Source organism: Crinia signifera, chromosome 9 (assembly GCF_055691185.1).
Source record: "Crinia signifera chromosome 9, ASM5569118v1, whole genome shotgun sequence".
Taxonomy (NCBI): Eukaryota; Metazoa; Chordata; class Amphibia; order Anura; family Myobatrachidae; genus Crinia; species Crinia signifera.
In genome coordinates, this window is record NC_139225.1 from 2,763,267 (window position 1) to 2,786,844 (window position 23,578).

At 47.4% G+C, this 23,578-nt stretch overlaps 1 protein-coding gene across 4 annotated transcripts in view; it reads right to left on the reverse strand.

Moving 5' to 3' along the window:
* Positions 1-23,472, reverse strand: part of NUP214 (nucleoporin 214) — a 66,966-nt gene extending 43,494 nt beyond the window's left edge. For all 4 annotated transcript variants that reach the window (XM_083160891.1, XM_083160890.1, XM_083160889.1 and 1 more), the window contains exons 1-14: positions 23,193-23,472; positions 16,754-16,949; positions 15,524-15,675; positions 14,765-14,963; positions 13,636-13,706; positions 12,591-12,654; positions 12,331-12,434; positions 12,048-12,154; positions 10,488-10,554; positions 9,098-9,224; positions 7,870-8,031; positions 5,255-6,239; positions 4,136-4,311; positions 2,626-2,696 (exon numbers count right to left, since the gene is read on the reverse strand). In XM_083160891.1, the coding sequence (XP_083017017.1) occupies positions 2,626-2,696; positions 4,136-4,311; positions 5,255-6,239; positions 7,870-8,031; positions 9,098-9,224; positions 10,488-10,554; positions 12,048-12,154; positions 12,331-12,434; positions 12,591-12,654; positions 13,636-13,706; positions 14,765-14,963; positions 15,524-15,675; positions 16,754-16,949; positions 23,193-23,234 (2,523 nt within the window). In that variant the 5' untranslated portion in view covers positions 23,235-23,472. The remainder of the gene's footprint in view (positions 1-2,625; positions 2,697-4,135; positions 4,312-5,254; positions 6,240-7,869; positions 8,032-9,097; positions 9,225-10,487; positions 10,555-12,047; positions 12,155-12,330; positions 12,435-12,590; positions 12,655-13,635; positions 13,707-14,764; positions 14,964-15,523; positions 15,676-16,753; positions 16,950-23,192) is intronic.
* Positions 23,473-23,578: the final 106 nt, after the last annotated feature.

Below are 23,578 nucleotides of genomic sequence, written 5' to 3' on the forward strand. Positions count from 1 at the left end.
ATGTCTGTGTCATCTGACACCTTGCAGGCAACCTTTACCATATGTATAAGGTCCTCCAGACCTGGAGTGGCTGGGGCCGGCTCTTGCGTAACTAACGCCTGAGCCTCAGGTTCCACATCATCCTCATCATCATCATAATTATCTGGAAGGGCAAACTCGCCCTCCTCCAGATCAGGCATATCATCATACTCCCCAGAATCCCCAGAGGGCTGTAATACCCTTTTCCTGAGTAAGGGAGGGGGATTTTGCCTAGAAGATGAAGCAATGGCGCCCTCTGCTGGAGTCAAGGCCTTTGTTAAGCTCTGCACAGCAGAAGTCAAGGAAGCCTGTTGAGTTCTGGAAGTCTCTCTGTCCTTTTGAGCTGCAGAGAGCTCGCAAGCTAAATGAGACATTACATCAGCTAACTGTGATGCCCAAACAGTGGTATGCACAGGGGACTCTGGAGCTGGGGGTAAAGCAGCGCATTTATCACGTACAGAGTCACCCTCCTTAGAAGGTGTAAATTTTACAGTACACTTCTTGCAAGTAACCCTCTTGGAGCTACCCCCTGCCATGGTTCAACAGAACACCCAGCAATCACCACACACTACCAGACTGATCACAGATAGTAGGTATAGGATAGGCAGCAATATATATGCTGGAAGGGAGAGACAGTGAAAGTAAAAGAGCTGTCACAGAGCTTTGTACAACGCTATGGCATATACCTAGGAGCGCTATAGCTCTTAATTTGAGACACAGCCCAAACTGTCTCCACCTAGCTCTAATCCCCACTGTAACTCACAGACCGGATAGAGCGTTCAGCAGGACGGTCACCAGGGGACAAGGATCGCCCAACTGCAGTCAGGATAGATCTGCAGCGCAACAGTGGAGCCTCCAGCCGCGTGTTCAAACGGCGCCAAATGTCCAAGATGGCCGCCGCGACTTCAAGGAACGCTGGGGTATGCCAAGGCCTGCTGGGAAGTACCGCGCGGTAACTCCGCCCCCCGCCCGGCAGCTCCGTCACCCATAATGGCGCCAGGTTTAAAAAACCCTCTGCTGCACCGCCGTTTGTGTCCCTGACCTTCCTCTAATAGGAAGGCAGGGTAATACTCACAGTGCTGCGGCCGTGCCGTCGGCGGTGGGGCTGGGGGAGGATCGGGTGCACGCTGCGTGTGAGCGGCGCCCGTTACAGCTCCAGAGACGGTGGTCTCTGTCAGCCAGGGAGCCGGGCGCAAACCCTTAAGCAGCAGCCGGCTCCCTCCGGCAGGCTCCCACGTCGCAGGCAGATAGTAGCAGCAACTATCTGCCTGTCCTCAAAGGCAAAACTTGCTGCTTTATGCCCTAATTACAAAAAGCCCAGGAGATGAGCCAAATGTGACCTGCTCCCTTTTGGGCACGATCTAAGACTGCCTGGGAGGGGAAGTAGAAGGGGAGGAGTTGGTCACACTGATTAATTATTTTAAAGTGCCCATGCTCCCTGTGGTCGCCTTCTATTCCCCAGTGTAACTCCAGTGACACCTAGTGGATGAAGGAGAAACCTAGGCATCATATGGAGCCAAACAAGATCTTCGTGCGGGAGATAACCATGTCATGGTTTATGGGGGATACTGAGCGTTATCGAAGTCTGGAGAGAAATAAGGCTCCAACCAATCAAAGCCTGCAAGAGGACAGGTGACAGCTGATTGGCTGGTACTTTATCACTTTCCAATCTGTTATAAAGATCGCCTTACATCAGATTACTGATCATGGCTGTAACTGAGGAGTGGCCAAACTGGTCCTCGTGATCCACTAACAGGTCACCCCACCTAGCTGGTGCACAGGTGCAGTCATTACCAACGGTTACATTTTCAAACATGTGCTGCCTTCATTCCTAACCAACGCATTCTACAGAACCACAGGTGGTCAGGAAGACATGGACTGTTGGTAGATCTAGGACCAGTGTGGCCAGCCCTGCTGTAACGGATGTCAAGGATTGTGCATTGTTAAACCCGATACCAATTAATAATAACATAAACATGTGTATATACGGCTATAGCAAATCTGTTCGCAGTGCACTGCGTACCGTATGATCGAAAAACCCCGACGCAGTGGACGGCCTTTCACAATTTCCTAAAAATAAAAATACTTATGCCAATATCATTTGTCTGTGCTATTTTGATATCAGAATAAAAGGTTCTTACGGCAATGCTGTAACTTCTGATATCAGAATAGTACAGAGAAATGTTCGGTATTGGCTTAAGTATTTTTATTCTCTAGAGCACAGGTTCTCAAAGTCGGTCCTCATGTTTTGCAGGTCTCCTCACAGAATCAAGTGAAATAATTAGCTCCACCTGTGGATCTTTAATAAACGTGTCGGTCAGTAATGAGTGCACCTGTCGGGTGACCTGGAAAACATGAACTTTGTGGGGTCGTGAGGACCGAGTTTGAGAACCACTGTTCTAAAATGTAAGAAAATCAGTCTGCATTCTATTTTAGATTTAACTTATGCTGACTAAAATAACACCACCCAGAATATGCAACAACATCATATTGGTAAGTATTTAAAGTATGAGAATATGAAAAACAGGCGAGGAAACACAGGCTACATTTGGTACCATTTTAGAAAGCCATTTAAAAACCATCACGAGCAGACAGCCGCACACTTACCTGCGACGGTGCCTGCCTCGCCACCGGTGCACTTACTCTGGCCGTGGAGGAACTTGGTGCAGCTTGTGGAACTGCTCGGAAGACAAGAAATGGATCAATACAGACAGGGCATTTCAATGGACAGTAATGATCAAGGGCGTACCCAGGGGTTAAAGTGAGGGGAACAGGGAGAAACTGAGTTCCACCAACTCTAATGGGGAGGTTGAAAATTTTAACCTCCACATAGGCCCTGCACAGTAATTCTCACAGAATAACATATTAGTTTGCAGGGGGATGCCAAAAACCCTACCACCGGCCCTGTCTGTCTAATGGTGGGAGGGGGGGGTAATTAGGTGGCAGAGAGAACGGAGTTCCCCCATCAGTCAGCGTTACGCAGTTAGCGTAGTCAGTCAGCGCTTATTACATTGAGTGGGAACCATTAACCATTTTAACCTGCCTGACATGACTGGTGTGAATGTGTTCCTGAAACACCCCCACCATCCACGCCAGCCGAAGTGTGGCGAGCGCAGCAAGGTGTACACGTCCTCCTGACCTTTTCATACCCCACTATCCACATCGGCGTGGAGTGTGGGGAGCACAGCGAGCCACCGAGTCCAAAGCATGGCGAGCCCCGCGAGGGGATGCGGAATACACGTCAAGTAATCTGCGTCCTCCCGCCACGCTTTGGGCTCGGTGGCTCGCTGCGCTCACCACACTTTATAAAATCAACTCCACGCCGTGGATAGTAGCGGTATGAAAAGGTTGGAAGGACGCGTACCGCGTCCGCTCGCCATGCTTCGGGCTGGCTTGGAAAGTGGGGGTTTGAAATGGAGGCATTTGCCAGTATGCTGGCGGTTATCAGCTCTGTGTGAGAGGCTTGCCAGGGACGGAGCTGCAGATCCCGGGGACAGTACGGTGACTAGCTGCCTGACTGGGACACTACGCTGACAATGCAGGGCTGCCGCAGAGTCACTACGCTAAGTACGCTAGGCAGCCATTGGGCTACACTGAAAAACGTAGCGTAGCCGGGCGCCGTGATAATACACAAGTACCAAAAAAAAACTAAAAAAAACACAGACCTTGAAGTGCGTTATTGGTGTGCCTATGTTGACAGACACCATATAAGTGTACTGCATGGCTCGCCGTTCTTTGGGCATGGTGCCACCTAATATATTCTCCCTCTTTGTGAATGGTGAAGTATAAACAAGTCGAAAAAAAAAAAATCAACCTGGTTACGGTCCCCCACGTTCCCATCGACCTTTGATTGAGTCGTTATTTTATTAGTGTCAATTTAGACGCTGCCGACCATTTTTAGGCATCTAATAAACGTGTCCGACAATAAGTGGTCGACCATGTGGCCCAATTCGGAAGGTATAAGCAGCAGCGACCGTGTCTTCTGCGTCCCCAACTATCCTTCACCCACTGAGACGCCCACTAGCAGCAGGTCTATTCTGCCCCAGTGGGTGCAATATTAAAGCTTGCACCAGCCCTATGGCAGCCATGCTCATCGCTTCTGTGTCTTTAAACGCACCCATCTGTTTTCCGTCTGCAAAGGGTCTGCTGGGAGCCATCGTGGTTGGAGATGAAGGCAAAGCACTGACACCGGCAATTGGCGCAGTTGTGGGCTTAGCTTGAGCAGCGAAAGAGAAGTTCTGGGCACTGGAAGCAAAGCCTGACGTAACCTGGTGTGTGTCCACAGCACTGAACCTAGAATATAACACGGAGAGGTCAGATTGGACAACTAAACACAGCGTAGTGATGTATAAAGGTCAACATGACATGGCCAAGCAAACAATAAGCGACCCAATGGGGCTAGGGATACAACAAAGGTGGGATTCCGATTTAGAATCTTACTAATTGACATACGATCTCAAGAAAGGTGGACTACCCCATAGAATGGAAGAAGAGGCACAAAAAAGGGGTAGAACCCAGAGACACAACGCTGTTCTACTCCTGACTGACTCCTAGCCACACACGGGCATGATGTGTCCACCATGGGAAAATTCTTTCATTTTGGTGGACTCTGGAACTATGAGACATCCCAGCCAGAATGAAAACAACTGGGCAAAATGCGTTGGGCCTACTCTGACTAGGTCTCCCCAGAAAAGAGAAGAACTTTTTTGACAGTCTCTACTTGCGCGCTACCCTCCCCCTTTTGCTATTTAGTAACATTATCGGCTGCACATAGGGGAAAACTATTCCCAATCACGCCCCATCGAATGGTTTCCCCCCCATGTTCGCAATGGCTGTAGTGAGAAGGAGGCCACTGAGGACGTCAGCTGCCCTCCCTCCCAACAGCCGGGCGTCACATGCAAATTTGGGGGCAGTCCCAGAAAATGCCGGCATGCCGCTCACTAAGCCCGCCCAGCTGTCAATCACCTTGCGAAAGGCCAGCTATGGCAAATTAAAGCTGGTTTCTTCGGCTGGGGGGCCGAAGAAGGACTGCCCATGTGACCAGTACCCAGTGCACAATCGCAGGGATTGTGCACTGGGTACTGGTCACATGGGCAGTCCTTCTATAATCCCTCGGGCTGCGAATTCCCAGCCGAGCAATCGGGTTTGAATCAGACCCATTGTCCACATATAGAACTGCAAGAGAATCCTATGCACGCAGACTACGCTCAGCTTAATCTCTAACACTAGTACTTACTTATCCTTGAGGTTCACTTTAACAGATGACGTGGGTGCAAAGCTGGAATCCGCTGCTTGGGTGGAACTGTTGGAGTTTTCGGGCTTTGGACTAGTCGACCCAAATGCTACAGGAGCCTGCGTCGAGAAGGAAAATGCCTGGGAGCTGGGTTGTTTAGCTGATGTCCCAAATAAACCTGATGATGAACTGACAGAAGTATTTGTAGCAGTAGGTTGCTTGGCTGAAGTCCCAAATAAGCCAGCAGATGAACTGGGAGGTGCACTTGTGGCAGACGCTGCGGAAAACAGGTTGAAAGAAGGTGGAGCAGCTTGAGGTTTTCCAGCAAGACCTGCGGCAGGAGCTCCAAACGATGGGGCAGTAGCTGGAGGTTGGCCAGTGAAACTCGGGGCTGAAACGCCAAAACCTGGTGCCGTAGTTTGGGGCTTATTACCAAGGCTTGAGGCAGGAACACCAAAAACAGTTGAAGCAGCCTGAATGCCAAGTCCTGGACCAGGAGCTCCAAACGATGGTGCAGTAGCTGGAAGTTGTCCAGTGAAACTTGGGGCAGGAATGCCGAAACCGGGTGCAGTAGGTGGAGGTTTGCCATCAACACCTGTTGCAGGAACACCAAACCCCGAAGCAGTAGCCTGAGGTTGGCCAGTGAAGCTTGCTGCAATGCTGAAGGCCTGAGGATTAGTCTGAACTTGGCCAGGGACACTGGCAGCCGGAGTACCGAAAGCGTGTTGAGTAGCCTGAAGTTGCCCAGAGAAACCTGTGGTAGGAACAGAGAAGGCCGTGGAAGCCATCTGAGGTTTGCCGGAGAGATTTGCAGAAGGCAAGGTGAAAGCTTGTGGAGCAATCTGAGGTTTGCCAGGGAAGCTAGAAGCAGGAATACTGAAGCCCGGGGAAGCAGATTGGTTATTTCCAGCTAGATTGGAAACTGGAGTACTGAACGCTGGAGCGACCACACAGGGAACGCTGGGAGGAGTTACTGCAGGTCCTGGTGCTGCAAACAGACCAATCACAATTAATAGATCATTTTTTGTCTCTTTAGTGAACAACTTTTATCATTAAAACTATTAACAGCATCCTACTCTGAAGCTTTAATTATAAGCAGACACAAACTAACCAAAAATATTCATTAAAAAATGTTCTGTATTATACACTTCTTACAATAAGCAGTGTCTGGGCACGCACGCACACGCACACACACACCTTCTTATAGTAAGCAGTGTCTGGGCACACACACACACACCTTCTTATAGTAAGCAGTGTCTGGGCACACACACACACACACACACACACACACACACACACCTTCTTATAGTAAGCAGTGTCTGGGCACACACACACACACACACACCTTCTTATAGTAAGCAGTGTCTGGGCACACACACACACACACCTTCTTATAGTAAGCAGTGTCTGGGCACACACACACACACCTTCTTATAGTAAGCAGTGTCTGGGCACACACACACACACCTTCTTATAGTAAGCAGTCTGGGCACACACACACACACCTTTTTATAGTAAGCAGTGTCTGGGCACACACACACACCTTTTTATAGTAAGCAGTGTCTGGGCACACACACACACACACACACACACACACCTTCTTATAGTAAGCAGTGTCTGGGCACACACACACACACACCTTCTTATAGTAAGCAGTGTCTGGGCACACACACACACACACACACACACACCTTCTTATAGTAAGCAGTGTCTGGGCACACACACACACACACCTTCTTATAGTAAGCAGTGTCTGGGCACACACACACACACACACACACACACCTTGTTATAGTAAGCAGTGTCTGGGCACACACACACACACACCTTCTTATAGTAAGCAGTGTCTGGGCACACACACACACCTTCTTATAGTAAGCAGTGTCTGGGCACACACACACACCTTTTTATAGTAAGCAGTGTCTGGGCACACACACACACACCTTCTTACTGTAAGAGCATTTGTGTAATTCTTTGCGTGTTTTGGGAGCTGGGCTTCCAGCCAATGAAATGCAGAGTCTTGTGTGTGACTGGGCATGGCAAACGGGCACCTGCGTGGCAGCCAGGATGAGTGTGGCTACATATATATATATACACACACATATATATACACATATATATATATATACACACACACACACACACACATTCCCAAACCAGGCTGGCACCCTCCATTTAATAAATGCATCTATCGTAGTGCCATAACAAGTGCGTGCGCACACACACACACCAAAGGTTGGCACACATTTTTTCAATGAGAAAACGCACAACACTACGATTAGTAAATGCAAACTATATATATACACACACACACACACACACACACACACAGAAATATATATATATATATACACACACACACACACACAAACACACACACAGAAATATACACACACACAAGAAATACACGGATGGCACTTTTGAGGAGTCTCATCACTGCCAGCCATTTATAGGTTATGTCTATGCCTGTTGGCAGAGGGGCACTGGAGTTATTGCATTGAGGACTGCGCCAGACAACCTATATAGATAAAACAGCGGTTTCCACGTATGTGCCATTTGCCATTTATGTAGGATTTGTTTTAAATAACATCTGATTGAATAGTAAAACCCCCACATACCCCCAGTTTTCACTGGACGGTCTCCTCCCATAGGCATCGGTTCCAGGACTGTGGTAAGAGATTTCACACCAGGATTTAGGTTGATCATATGAAAGGGACACAGGATCCCATCGGTGGAAAGCACCAGAAGCACTGGAGCAGGAGGTAAGGTCTTCTCGTCACCTGTACAGGACAAGCAAACACAGGTATATTCCAGAACATGGTGAGGGAGCGAGAAGGAACCGTCGCACACAGCACACTGGTCTACCTGACCCTCTCCAATGCTCTGCTCCTGGCCTTCCCTGGTAATGTAGGGTTGCCAGCACCTGTGGGGAGCTGGGTAACTAATGAGAAGGGTGTTTCACCACAGGTGGCAGCAATCCTACATAGAGGAAAGTCCAGGAGCAGAGCATGTTCATCCTAATGCAATGGGTCATGTTTGAGAGTATGTATTATTGTACTTTAATAGCTCATATTTAAATAATAAAATGCAGTTAATAATACGGGTTTATAATAAAGGATGTTTCTTCATAACACATAGAAAAAAAAGGATTTATTTATCTTTCATGGTGACTATGTGGCAATGGCACATAGTCACCATGAAAGATAAATAAAATCCGGCGGTGATGGCGAGCAATCGGTGCTGCACACTGTCACGAGCATTGAATACGGCCCAGCGACTGGTAGGTGGTAGACCAGCCCAGGGAGATGCAGGAAATCTACAGCTACAGTACTAACTAGGGGAACCAACTTCTAGGCTTGACTGAATCCACCAACTACCCCCATAGTTAATATTTTAGAGCAGACCCCGAAGTCACCCATTACATGTATAAGCAATGTTGCTATGGACTGGGCCCTGCCCACCGCCTTGCTTACAAAACAAACTTTAGGAACACAGCAAGACATATTAAAAAGAACTACCCAGGTACCCCTTATTATTCTGCAGGCAAAATATCCTTATAAGTAGAGGTTTAAAGTTTCAGCACAGCCTTAAGGTGCCCATACACTGTGTCATTTACGGGTGCAATGTGATGCGCGCTCCCACGCACATCCCATTGCGCGGATCAAAAAGTATGTGTTGCCCATACTAACTAGGTCCCAATTGCATTGCACACAAATCAATCTAGACCAAAACACATGCAATGATTGCACCGTGTATGGGCCCCTTAGTGATGATGGAATCGCAAGGCTGCAGTGTGGCAAGATACAACTTAACATGAGCAATGTAATATTCACTAAGGGTACGTACTAATGAATATCTCCAGTTGGCTGCTGTAATCGACCACAACACCCATGGGAAAAGTGTCATCGCTGTTATCCGTCACCGGCAACTCCGCTCGGCTCGAGTCTTCCAGTATCCAAAGCTCCCATGTGCTCTGTGACAGAGAGAGTGCTCGTGAGGCTGAGAGAGACAGAACCATACACGGGCCAGACAGAGACCCAACTAGAGTGCTCGTGAGGCTGAGAGAGACAGAACCATTCACGGGCCAGACAGAGACCCAACTAGAGTGCTCGTGAGGCTGAGAGAGACAGAACCATTCACGGGCTAGACAGAGACCCAACTAGAGTGCTCGTGAGGCTGAGAGAGACAGAACCATACACGGGCCAGACAGAGACCCAACTAGAGTGCTCGTGAGGCTGAGAGAGACAGAACCATTCACGGGCTAGATAGAGACCCAACTAGAGTGCTCGTGAGGCTGAGAGAGACAGAACCATACACGGGCCAGACAGAGACCCAACTAGAGTGCTCGTGAGGCTGAGAGAGACAGAACCATACACGGGCCAGACAGAGACCCAACTAGAGTGCTCGTGAGGCTGAGAGAGACAGAACCATTCACGGGCTAGACAGAGACCCAACTAGAGTGCTCGTGAGGCTGAGAGAGACAGAACCATTCACGGGCCAGACAGAGACCCAACTAGAGTGCTCGTGAGGCTGAGAGAGACAGAACCATTCACGGGCCAGACAGAGACCCAACTAGAGTGCTCGTGAGGCTGAGAGAGACAGAACCATACACGGGCCAGACAGAGACCCAACTAGAGTGCTCGTGAGGCTGAGAGAGACAGAACCATACACGGGCCAGACAGAGACCCAACTAGAGCGCTCGTGAGGCTGAGAGAGACAGAACCCCAACTAGAGAGTGCTCGTGAGGCTGAGAGAGACAGAACCATACACGGGCCAGCCAGCGACCCAACTAGAGAGAGTGTGTCCCCCCCAACATGGACACGAGCTCCAGGACAAACTCTGCAGACCACACGGACAACAGCTCTAATGCAGGTGTGAGAAGTTTCCCTTGTGCTGTGTAACCAGCACCTGCACCACCTGCAGTGAATGGGAGTTCGCCCATAGATACTACTGCAGCCGCCGCCACTGGTTGCAGGTGCATGCAGCATTGGCCGTGGGGTCAGTGTGACCAATAGGATACTGTACCAGATAAAGGACAGCTGCAAATCAGATTGGTAGCCAACCCCTCCTCTTTAGAAGCTTTAATAAAATCAGAAGTCCCGCTATTTATGTCTTAAGTTATTTAATTTTCAGTGCCAATCACATTGTACAATTCAATCATACGTGAAAACGCACCCAGTAATTCTATATTATCATTAATAATAATAATAATAATAATAATAATAATAATAATTACCTGGTCGGGAGGCCTGGAAATGACACTGACTTCTATTGAGGCTGCTGATGCCCCAAGAAGAACATTCCTGAGGGGAGGAAAGGAGAATAATAAAAACCTACAATATTTCAAATACATCAGACAACAAAGTTAGCTGTCGTTAGGCTCCTGGCCTCAAGTGGGCACCTCCATTGTCCCCCACTCCATGGGCTGACTGTATATACTTCTATGCAGGATGATCCAACAGTATCAGTGGCGCTCCTGTTCCGATCTTATGGCGCTCTAGTCACTGGTTGCGGATGTGATGTGCCAAGTGTCCACAACCTGAATGAGGAGCCGACAGCTGAGACACAGTGTGGTCTCTGCGCGCGGGGACAGCAAAATACCGAAGGTATCATGATAGGGTCTCTAGGCCTCTGTGTGCGCTACCTGCCCTGCTGAAGTATTGCTGCTGCTGACAGAATTTGTACTGTCTAGCGAATATAACGTATAGAGAAGGCTGGCAGCGAGCAGAATCTAGGCGGAGCTACAGCATGCAGCTCCTCCCATGCACACCGCATCGGGCCTGCATCAAGCTGTACTTTGTGTATGGGGCATGTGGGGGGTGGAGGTGCCAAGGATAGTAACAAATGTTGTCATGTGCGTGGATAGACAGATATTTTATAGCCAGTGTATACACTATGACAGGAGACAGATTTAGAGAAGATTATGTGATGGCGCTGGTTGCGATGTGTGTATATTTAAAGTGTTTATTTCGTCTGGACCGCAGTTTCATCCATAATAAAGGTGCTGACCATCAAAAAGGAAAAAAAACGGCAAAGCATAAAATGAAGCGCTGCATTCAGACCACACAAGACATCTAATACGTATTTATTCTAACAAGATGAAACATATGTAGCCACGTTCAGTGTAATAGAATATAATAATATAGGACACATTGTAGAACACTTTTGCAATAAACTTAAGGTTCTCAGAGTCAGTTTTTATAGAGTCTGATTATATAGATGTTAATCTTTTTTTTAGAATCCGTTTAGCTAATAAAAAGCGAGAGAGTAGGAAATAATAAATGTATACTCTGCGTGCACGGTCTTAGGATAGTCAGAAACAAAAAGAAAGCGTTTTTCAGCCGATGTGTAAACAATGGCTGACGTAGTTCTTTGCTTGGACTGTAGCACAAAGCTATAACCAGCCAGTATATTTGCCTCTCTTATGGTGCCCATACGCTTGTGCGATATCGCGCTTCGATTTACCTTGAAGCTCCCATGTGATAAATCTGAAGTACTCCCCCCCCCCCTCATTCAATGTGCACCCGATCATCGCATACCCTATGGGACCTGAAATCGGGTTATGGAACGAGGGCAGGTCTATCTGGGGCTATATAAACACAGATCGCACTCACAACAACCTTCAATAGATAAACCAAGATTCAATAAATATTAAGTGCAGCACTTATTATCTAGAGATGCGAGATTCGACCAGCGTGCCAGCACTTCGCATTGGGGGGCACCATTAGATTTTAGTTTGTTAGATCGTGTCGTCAATACTCAAGGAAGAGCAGACCGCACTCCCGGCACTACTCACCAATCCTCGATGTAGTGCATGAAGAAGTGGTGCTGCCTCTCATTGCAGCTGCTGTAGCAAGTCTCCGTGAAGTTCAGGAACCGCTCCCCTCTTTTATCCTCCTTTCTCTGCAACACAAAATGTTTATAACTAAATCCACCAACAGAACACAAATAACAGGCTACCAAATGAGAGATAAGTTACGTTTCCCCACACGTCGGACCCCAAAACGAGAACAAGGTTTATAAGACAATCTTGTAATAACGTAATGTGGAAACCGACAGGAGACTGCAAAGGGACTTACCGGAAGCAAAACCATCACAAGTTGTGGTGAGGTTTCCAAGGAGCCATCAGCTGCCGCATAGACCACAGCAAAGACGTAAGTACTGACCCAGAGCACGTCCAGCACTGAAAGACAACTTACTGTAAGCACGTAAAGATCTAAGCCTAGGGATTTATCCAGCTAATGGTGACGTTATCCGCATAGAGACACAAACCAGCTCAGCAGCATATACAACATGTGGACTGAGAGCAGCAGGTAAATACATAACATACGCGCTTTACCTTTCACTGGGTTGTCCAAGTCATAGAAGGAGGGGCAGGGGATAACCTTCTTCTCCTGCAGGTTCTGAAACACACAGCATGTATCATTAATCCAGTTCCACTGCCCATGTCTTCTGCAAAACAGCAGCCCCACATACCTGGACTGCCATGGTGACCTGTGCCCACCAGATTAAGAAGACCACCCATGTACAGCCATTGTAACCTGTGCCAAGTATAGGCAAGAGCCCACCCATGCACACCCAAGCTGAGCGTCTTGCCCTGTATGATGGATTGAGGCTAGGTCTATGAGGACACATCAGTACAAGTGTAAGTGGTCCAGACAAAATAATAATTCCAGTATATTTCTATGCTCAGAGTTCATCACAATTTCTATTCCTTTCCCTAATGACCGACTATACTGAAGGGTTTGTGATTTTACAGCCCACTAATTGAAGTTTCCCATGTAGAAGGTTGGAGCAATGTATTAAGTAGATGCTGATCAGTCACCAGTCATATACATGCTCAGAAATAGGATTCTCCTTGTTACCCACATCCCAGATTCTGCCATAGGGCTACAGCCAGTTATGATGGTGCATCGAGGGAAGCACAAGGAGGGATTCCATTGTATATTAAGAACACTGGCCACGCATTAGCACTAAGACTCTGACGCTGCATCTGAACTAAATCCAATAGGCCAGACTCAAATGTTTGCCATAGGACCCTGCTCCTGCGCGCGCCCACCGGCGGGTATTCAAATGTTTTTTAACGAACGGTGTGCAAACATAATGTAAGATCGCTACCGCCCGGGGTGCAGCAAATTAGGATTGGAACATAAACGTTTAAATTAATCAAGGGTTAGCCCTAATCAATTAATAGGTTGTTTACATCATGCAAAAAAAAACACAACAAAAACACACAAATTATCCATACACTACATTTATGGGTGAAATAAAGACCCCTCTCTGTCAATGAGATTAGTCTCCCACCGGGGTCACAGCAGCTGCTTGCAGGACCATATTCTGGATGGCACCACAGCTAAGCACATACATGGTCTGATTGTACTTACTGGGAGATACTGTACGATGGTGCCATTCTGCTTCCCGATGGCCAACTGCTTCCCCTTGGGGCTCCAGCACACTGGAAGGAAAACCGCTGTTATAGAACCTCATGCAGTTACTTACACAGGGTATGGGTCTTATGGCCGACATAAGAAATAGGTTGACACAAGCATTAGGGAATGGAAATGGTTTACATGAAAAGGTCGACATGAATTTATGTGGGGGTTTTTGTCAACACCGACATCATATAAGTGTACCCCCTGGCCATGCTTGGGTCACACTACTTTGTAAAGGAAGAAAAAACACCCTCTCTCATGTTGGCCTAATGTGTCGACCTATTTCACGTGTCATCCTATAGTGGTCGGCAATGCTTTTAGACCCAATCACTGTATTCTCTTACAAACTAGCTTATACAAGGACTGAAACAGGACAACGGACGATGGTATGCGCAGGACCATCATTATTATCCTTTTATCAATATGGCGGGTATAATACAACTCCCTAGGGGATAGCGGAGTGAGAACAAAGTGTTTGTGTGGGCGTAGTAGCGTCACCCCTGACCCTCAAATCAAAAATGGAATATGTGGATCTGCTTTTATTCAGATGCCATCAGAACAGTAAAGGTGGCTGTTATGAGACGGCTATTTCAGGGCCTCCCTGCACTTTGCAATTTGTGACCGATTTCACCCGATTCTGGCGGATCCAGCAAAAAAAAAAAAAAAAAAAAACGCCTGAAATCGGCCCAAATAGCATGTGTGCGACATTGGTCCACGTTCCCGTGCGCATCAGATTGGAGCCGGAGATTATACATGCTGCACATTGGACCCCCTCCTGGTGGCAGGGAACGCATGCCCCTACAGACTGGCAGGAGGGACAATTACAGACCAGCAAAACATTGTAACTCAACTATTCACGATTAAAGGAATCCTCAAAATATGACCTGCTGAGGTCTGGAGCGAAGAAACACATAGAACGTGACAGCAGATGAGAACAACTTGGCCCATCTGGTCTGCCCCATACTGTTCTACATAGAGAGCACACAGACCGCAATCATCATAACCAACTTCTAGCCAAACCCAGCTGGACACCGGCGCCCCATCGGTGTAACCCTAGATACCTGCTCCCACAGTCACTCACTTGAGGTGACACCCAGACTTGAGGGCAGGCTGCTGTATAAAGAGACATTGTCTTCGACCTTTAGGATGGAGATGCTGCCGTCACTCAGACACAAGGCCGCCATAGAGGAGAGTGCAGGGTTCCACTTCAGGTCTGTGACAAAACTGTCGGCTTCTCTCAGCAGCCTCTGGGAGGCGAAAGCTTCTTTCGGCTGCCGGGACTGTGGTAGAGAATACAAGAAGTATTAATGATCAATCCACAGAACTATGTCATCGTGGTAAGCGTATGTCGCGGAGACCAAAGGGGGTTATTCTGGTTCACTTCTTCAATGGACAAAACCATGTGCACTGCAGGGGGGCAGATGTAACATGTGCAGGGAGAGTTAGATTTGGGGTGAGTTATTTTGTTTCTGTGCAGGGTAAATACTGGCTGCTTTATTTTTACACTGCAATATAGATCTCAATTTGAAGTAAAACCCCACCAAATCTAACTCTCTCTGCCCCACCTGCAGTGCACATGTTACATTTGCCCCACCTGCAGTGCACATGGTTTTGTCCATCTAAGAAGGAATTTGTCAGAAAGAGTGAACTAGAATAACCGTAAGTTTTCCAGGTCTTCTCCCGGAATCACAAGTGAAGTAATTAGCTCAACCTGAGGATCTTTTAAATGAGTCATTGAGTAATGCGTGCACCTGCTAGGTGGTCTGGAAAATGTGACCTGTTGGTAGCTCTTGAGGATTGTAGCTGGCTAACCCTACCCTAGAGAAATGTAGGCCCGTACCTCGTTCATTAGTGTCCGGACATCATAGAAGGAGACAGAAGATCCCTGTTCAGGGCAGGACATGCACACAGACAGTGTGAGGTTATCCGTGCTCAGAGCCAGGTGGTGCACAGGAAACCTTGTCCGCACCTCAATCCCTGGAGGAGCCGCTGCTGCAGGAGGACAAATAGAATATTGGTTTCGGTAACAAAGGTACTTGTGTAGTTTCACGGCGGCACTGCCCGCAGACCGCATGCGATTTGCATACGATGTGATCCGCGGGCAGTGCCGATGTGAAACTACACAAGTACCCTCCCAAATACCTATAGAGTCTGTACAGCTTTCCAACATCACACAGAACACCTACAGAAGAAGGATCGATGGTCTCCTCCATAACAAAGGCGCTGCGCCCCATGACATTGCCCCGTACGCACCGCGACATTGCCCCGTACGCACCATCCCTCGCCTGGAGCAATGTGAGCGTTCCTTGCAGAGAACGCTGCTACGTTTGGCCACGTGTAGAAGATCCCGGCTTTCTCCTATACATAATATCCTGCATTTCCCTCCTCCTCCACCACCTCAGGTATGGGTCATGGAATCGACAGTAGAAAGGTCGACATGCACTAGGTAGATCACTAAAGGTAGACAGGGCTTAGGTCGACAGGGTTGAAGGTTGAAACAAGAATTAGGTCAACAATGGGGAGGTCTGTATGATTAATCAGGGTAGTTTTCTGTTGACGTAAGTAGACATGGACACCGTATCAGTGTACCGCTGCGCTCGCCATGCTTTAGGCTCGGCACACTATTCTATTCTCCCTCCACCTCTGTCCACCTTTTGTATGTCGATCTTCATACTGTTGACATAACGACGTATCCCCACCCCCTCCTATTGTTCAAGGTAAAAACAAGCAATATCTAATGTATGAGGTGTGCAGTCGCCTCTCTGGTTCCAAACGTCTCAGGATCTGTTGCGGGTGTCGGCGATCTAAGGAAATTTTGGACATCTATCAAAAACCTTGGCTCCCCATTGCCAGATATATCAGTGTTTTAAGCAATCATGCCCCCTGCATAAACCTAACACTGTAGTTGGTCATGTGGCATTACTCGAAAAAGTGAGAAACAAAATGGCCGCTCCCTCTCTTACCATAATCTGTAATTAAGCGACTACAAATGGGTTCTTACGCGTTTAACAGTATCGCTTTCTTAAGTGCAGGGTTTTATGAAAAAGAGATGGTGTAAATGATCAAATACCAATTTTATTGGGGTCCTCCCCAGATTTGCTTGGAATGAGGACATCCTTTGTGTGAAAGATCTTGAACCCTGCAGGGCTGCCGGCAAACAGTAAGCCATACTTGTTGGATAGGGCCAGCAGGCTGGAGCGCTCTTTGGGGAGATCTGGGGGTGGGTTGAAGATTCTGATCTTTTTCAACTGGCGGAACTGGAAATCCTGTTGAATAAGCAAAGACACTTACAATAAGACCATTTGCATAATAAAAAGGGGTCTTCAAATGGGATACAGTCACTCGGCAGGGCTTAGGCCGACACCTGAAATAGGTCAACATAAGCATTCGGTCGACAATCAAAAAAAACCCACAAATTTGCTTTTTTTTTTTTTATATATTGACTTGTGCCGACAGGCGGTATTCCATACTCGATCATCGACTATTTTGCTGGTCTCAGATCTACGAGCACTTGCAAAATAAGGTCGGCGTCCATCGAATAATTTTATCCCCGCAGGCAAGGCTGCGAATAGAGGTTTATGCAAAACATCCATTCACACGCCTGCAGGGGACCGCGGCGTGCAAGGGGGGAGGCGGGCAGCGTTTGGTGGACTCGCAGCCTTGCGTGTCAACCAGACTAAGGGCCTATGTACAGAATCACAGATTTAAGGAAGGGGATTCAATTACGGTCATTGTTCAGCTGCGCACATCCTTGTGGCCCGGAGTTCCTACAGCGCACCACGTACATGGCAACAAACTGAATAATAGGCCTCAGATATCTGTGTTTCTAAATGTTGATGATTTTAAAGTCATAGGGGAATATTTACCAAAATGTGTTTATAGAAGGGAAGATGTGGTCTATAGCAGCGGTAACCAACTCCAGTCCTCGAGAGCTACCAACAGTTCACGTTTTCCATGTTACTCACAAAATCACAAGTGAAGTAATTAGCTCCACCTATGGATCTTTTAAAATGTGTCAGTCAGTAATGAGGGCACATGTGTACCTGCGAGGTGAGCTGGAAAATGTGAACTCTTGGTAGCTCTCGAGGACTGGAGTTGGCTACCATTGGTCTATAGGAACCAGATTTTAGAAGGTGCTAGATAACAAGTAGAATTTGTTTGGTTACCATCGGTAACGTCTCCACTTCTATAAGCCCCCACGTTAGTAAATATTACTGTACACAGAGTGAACAAAACAAAGTCCAAGCAAACTATGGATATCCCATCTCCTCCCGTCATTAGAAAAGGGAAATTCTCCATTGAGATTTAACAATGGGCTTAATTCATGTTTCAAGGAAGGCGGGAAATCAATCACCAGGTCAGCCAATCAGAACACAGATATTGCAAGCATCATAGAAATGCTTTACCCACCTAAAACTGGCACCCACTTCACTGAAAGCAAGACACTCAATAACTGTATGATTTCCATTAGGATGTGAATGCTGCTGGAATAGGATTGGTCAGTGATACCGCTAACCAATCAGACGCCATCAACACCCACACCCTGGTAATCCTGATTAAACTTCTCCCACCAGACAACCTTCTTCTGCAGAAATTACATTCCAGGAACAAATCCATATGAAATGCCTAATACTGTACAAGACAAAGAAATGCAGCATGGAAAGCAGTGCCAGAGATCCGCATCAATGTGGTAGTAATTCTGCACTCTACATGATCTAATGCCCCCCATCAAGGTTCTAGCACCAATATAAATTAGAAGTGTCCCTATTAAATGTATTGGATGTGTGACATAGAAACATAGAATTTGACGGCAGATAAGAACCATTTGGCCCATCTAGTCTGCCCCTTTTTTATCCTTCAGGTAATCTCAACCCTTTTTGATCCTTATTTCTTTGTAAGGATACTCATATGCCTATCCCAAGCATGTTTACATTGGGAACTTGCAAAACTGATTATAGGACCCAAAATGGGATATAGATAGATAGATATATATGGAATGGGATCATTCGTCAGACTGCATTTAGGTCTACAGTCATTAGGTCGACCCTCACTAGGTCGACTGGCAGGAAGGTCGACCTGACTTAAGGTCGACATGGGCCAAGGTCGACATGACTTAAGGTCGAATTTGCATAAAGGTCGACATGAGGAAGGTCGACTGGTCATAAGGTCGACATGGGTTTTTCACTGTTTTTTGATCCGAATGTCGACACAGTCGACATGGACACAGTTGGCAATGAGAATCAGACCCTCGCATCGCTCGCTATGCTTCGGGCACGGTGCCTCGCTGCGCTCGGCACACTATTTTATTCTCCCACCACGCCCTAGTGGATGGTAGGGCATGAAATACCGCCTGTCGGCTCAAAAAACAGTGAAAACCCCATGTCGACCTTATGACCAGTCGACCTTCCTCATGTCGACCTTTATGCAAATTCGACCTTAAGTCATGTCGACCTTGGCCCATGTCGACCTTAAGTCAGGTCGACCTTCCTGCCAGTCGACCTAGTGGGGTAGACCTAATGACTGTAGACCTAAGTTCATTCTAATAGAGGACCGCATACCATATATATATATATATATATCTAAAGACGAAATATTGTGTTGTCACAAAGTGTTCAAATGCTACTCAAACAAGACCAGATGCTATTACGGAGATAAGTTATCTCTCAGACACAGGAGCAATAAGCGAACACACTGGTAGCTGCCAATCATAAACTATGTGTAGTGTTCATGCTAGGCTCCTTTCACAGGGCGCTGCGCCCTGCCCCCTTTACAAGCCAGCGAATTCCGCCCTGCCCGTTTTCGTCCGCCCTGCACAGATAATAGCCGCGTTGAGAATTGACTTTTCCTAGCCGGCCGTGGCTACAGGAAAAGTCTCCGCCCGCTGACATTGTGTGTGTGCGGCTGCTGAGAGGCGGTAGCGTGTTGACACTCCCCCTGGCCTACAGTCTCCACAGCCAACGCTCCATAGCTATAGCTAAAAGCATGCCTCCTCCCCCCCCTGCCATGCTGCTCACCTCCGCTTACGTGAGCGGCTGTCAGCTCTTCCAGAATGCATCCCTCCTCCCCCCTGCTGCGCTGACACGCCGGTCACCAGGCTCTCTTAGGTACCTGCCCGCCTCCTCTCCCAGCCCATACAGTATATCTGTGCCCTTATGGAAGGAAGTCTCAGAACACGTGTCTACCAGCCCAGACAGTCTGCCTAAGTCTCCTCTGTGTAAATGCAGTTGGGGGAAACTAATTTGGTAAGGTAGGAGGGCTGTAAGTAATTGGGGGGGGGGGGGGGATATTATTTTGCTTGTTTTATTTTTTGGGGGAGGTAGACCATGATAGGATTTTTTTTTTGGGGGGGGGGGAACCAACCCTATTACAGTGCATGTAATTTGATATTTGGTGGGGAGGGGCCAGCCCTATTACAATGCTTGACATTTTTTATTTTGGGGTGGGTGGGACCATTGCAATGCTGGTAATTTTGTAGCTCATTTATGGCATAATTTTGCTGATGTTTGAAGCTCCAGTGTCACAAGATGGTTGCATGTAGTACACAATGTAATGGGTGTGTGATGTACAGTATAATAGACATTGCGATGTAATTTTTTGGCGCGCCCTGTCCCTGTTGACCTTATATTTTTTTTACAAATTGTTGAGCCCTGGCATAACGTGTCTTTGGAATGATGCCATATGGAATAATATGAGTGTGTGACGTGCGATAGGCATTAAGGTGTAATTTTTAATCTATCTATATATCGCGCATCATTTTGCCCTTTAAAATTAAAATGTGCCCTCATGATTGAAAAATGTGCCCTCCCTGTGGTCAGCACCCTGCCCTGAAAAAATTCTAGAATGAACACTATGGGCGGTATTCAATGTGAATACCGGCGACGTGCAGCGAATCCTGTTTAGGATTCGCTGCACATTCGCCACTGGTCGCCGCGTTCCGGAGCCTCGCCGGCTCCGGTATTCAACGAGTCAGGGGCTCGCTGCCCCTGACTGGCGAATTTGAGCTTCTCCGTCTGACGCTGCAGGGAGCCTGAGGACGGTGGCAGGCAGGGAGATGGAAGTCTCCCTGCCTGCCCCAGAATGTTTGTGGGGGGGAGGTGGGCTCCCCGGGTGCCAGGCAGCACAGGCTGCCCCACGGGGGTGCCAGCAGGGGACCGGGTATATTCACTACACCCGATCATGCATATGTAATGATCGGGTGAAGTGAATATATGAATATCTAATGAGCGGCTCGGCTCCGGCCCCATGCTGGCTGGTCTGTGTAAAAAAAAAAAAAAAAATTTAAATTAAATATATATTCATGTGCTTACAGCACATGAATAAAAATAGCATGCCCCTCCTCAGAATAAAATTCCAGATTTTTTTTACACCAATTGTAAAAAACAAAACACTTTATTTTAAAAGTTCACCTTCCACTTCACCATAAAAAGATAGCGATTGCTACTCGGTGAATCATGGCGAAAAAAACCTTGAAATGTATTCGCCATCTGGTCATTGAATAGGGTGATTCACCGTTTTAGTCAGAAATTCGCCTTACAGCACAAAATCGCCATAAAAATCTGGCGAATCAGCCTCATTGAATATATATGGATGAACAGAAGTGAATCCGGTCCCTCAGCACATAATTAAACCAAAAGATGACATAAAACACAATTTACTAAATTTTATTTTATATTTTTTGTAAATTATCCGTTTCTGTATCCCCTTACAGCTACAGACTGATTCCCTGTACTGTCAACTCTGATCCAGACCCCATTCAATACCACAAACATAAGTGATGGGCGATTCCACGGGAAATCAGAAAACAATGCAAGTTAAAATTCCCAGGTTCAGGAATCACGACACTAAATCAATTGAGGTTTACCCAACATAAAGAGAAATTACCAGGTTTTCCAACATGTGAAACCCAGAGAAATCGCCCAATAATACCCTGATGCAAGCCTATAGTCCCCATTTGTTACAGGTATTTATATATCCATTATAAATGTAAAAATTGTTCCCATCAGGGGAACTTACTTTTCCTACTTACTGCTGTTTTTGAAAGTAAGGAATAAAAAAAATAATAATAATTTAAATAAAATATTTTAACATTGAAAAAGCTTAATACTTATAAACCAACAAGAACACAATTCACACTGCACCAATCATCAGATTTCACACTAGTAACCCCAAAGGCAATATAAAATCGGTCTATAAAAATTGGGTTAAGCGCACTCGTGGAGAGAAGTGGAAACCAGCCGCAAGAGATTGAAAAACGTTAAAGAAAAAGAACGATCACAATGCCAATCAATATTCAAAACATTAATAAAAAATGCAGCGTAAGCTGGCGATCGATCAGGGCAGGGGTGACAGCTGCCCAAATGCTGGACCCTTCCATACTTTACACAATATATGAAACGGTCTCAGGTCCTGATTCAGAGTTGATCGCTTTCGTACAACATCACAATCTGGACAATTATGGAACGACTGCGCAGGCAAATGGATTGTAGCACGCGTGCGTGAGCCAAATAGCAACAAAAGATATTGCGTAGTATTCAATGCGGCCGGCGATGGGGTTAAACAGCGAGGATCGCAGAAAACCAGTGATCCTCGCTGTTTAACCCCTTCGCCAGCCGCTCACCCTATTCAATGTTCTGGGGGTCCTGTGACGGCCAATTCCTCCTCGCTCAAAAAAAACGGAGCGAGGGGGAATTGGCGTATGACGGGGGGTGAGTTGAATACTGACAGGGTGAGTGGTGACATCGAGCAGGAAGCCATGCTTGCGGTCGCCGCTCTCCCACGACATTGAATTACACCCCATTAAGCATATTGAATTACAACACCATCGCGATTTCATGGACAGGAAACGGAGACCTGTCGCTGTCTGGGAGTGTCCAAAAAAACTCAGGCATGCCCAGGCATTTTAACGGAGGGGGCGTGACGTGAGCACCGGCCTCGACCAGCCTGTATCTGTCGCAGAGTAGTGGAAGGGTCAGACTGGAGAATCATTTGATGGTTCGCATGGATGTGCGACAGGATAGCAATATTCTCGCAATTCACTCGCAGATTTGGAACCCAGAGCGAACGATCCAGACAGATATCCAGACAGGCAGAGCATCGGTCAGATCTATACGTTTCACGATAAACATTCACAGCGGTCGCCTGGTTTCTACGATCAGCGTGCGGTTAGCGGAACATGTGATCTTTGGACGCCAAACACACGATTTTATGATCACTTGAAACGCTGAATACTGCACCTTACATCATAATATAATAAATGGCGTCACGGACAGACTCAGCAAGTTTATATTATGAGCGGGATGTACTAAGCTCCAAACGTGATAAAGTGGACAGAGATAAAGTAGCAGCCAATCAGCTCCCAGCCTGCACTGCAGCATGGCAGGGAGTCATCACTTTGTGAACGCAGCTTAGTACATCTGGCCCTATATGTGGGCAACTCAGCATAGAACTCACTCCCAGCACAGGCTCAGCCAGTGACTGCGGAACTACAAGTCCCAGCACACCCCGATCACCTTAGTCTCTCGCTCCTGGGGGACATCTATGTCATCCTCCATGTGGGCGGCCGGCGCTGAGGGTCGTGGATGGAAGGGACCAGTCCAGAGGCCTCGGACTCGGGGTTGCTGGCCTGGGCCTCAGATAAGATGACCCGGAGCAGGGTTTCCCGAATGACGTCACGAACTCCACACTAGACACAATTTTTGGCGCTTGGAGCAGGTGACGTCACTGATTGGTCGCCATCGACATTACAGTATTGGTTTTCCGGCCTGTGTACATGACGGCGGACCACTCAGAGCCCGGGGGCGGGGATTCGCGACGGCGGACCACTCAGAGCCCGGGGGCGGGGATTCGCTGCAGCGTCGGGTGGGCGGAGTTATGTTATATGCCCTGTTCTTTAAAG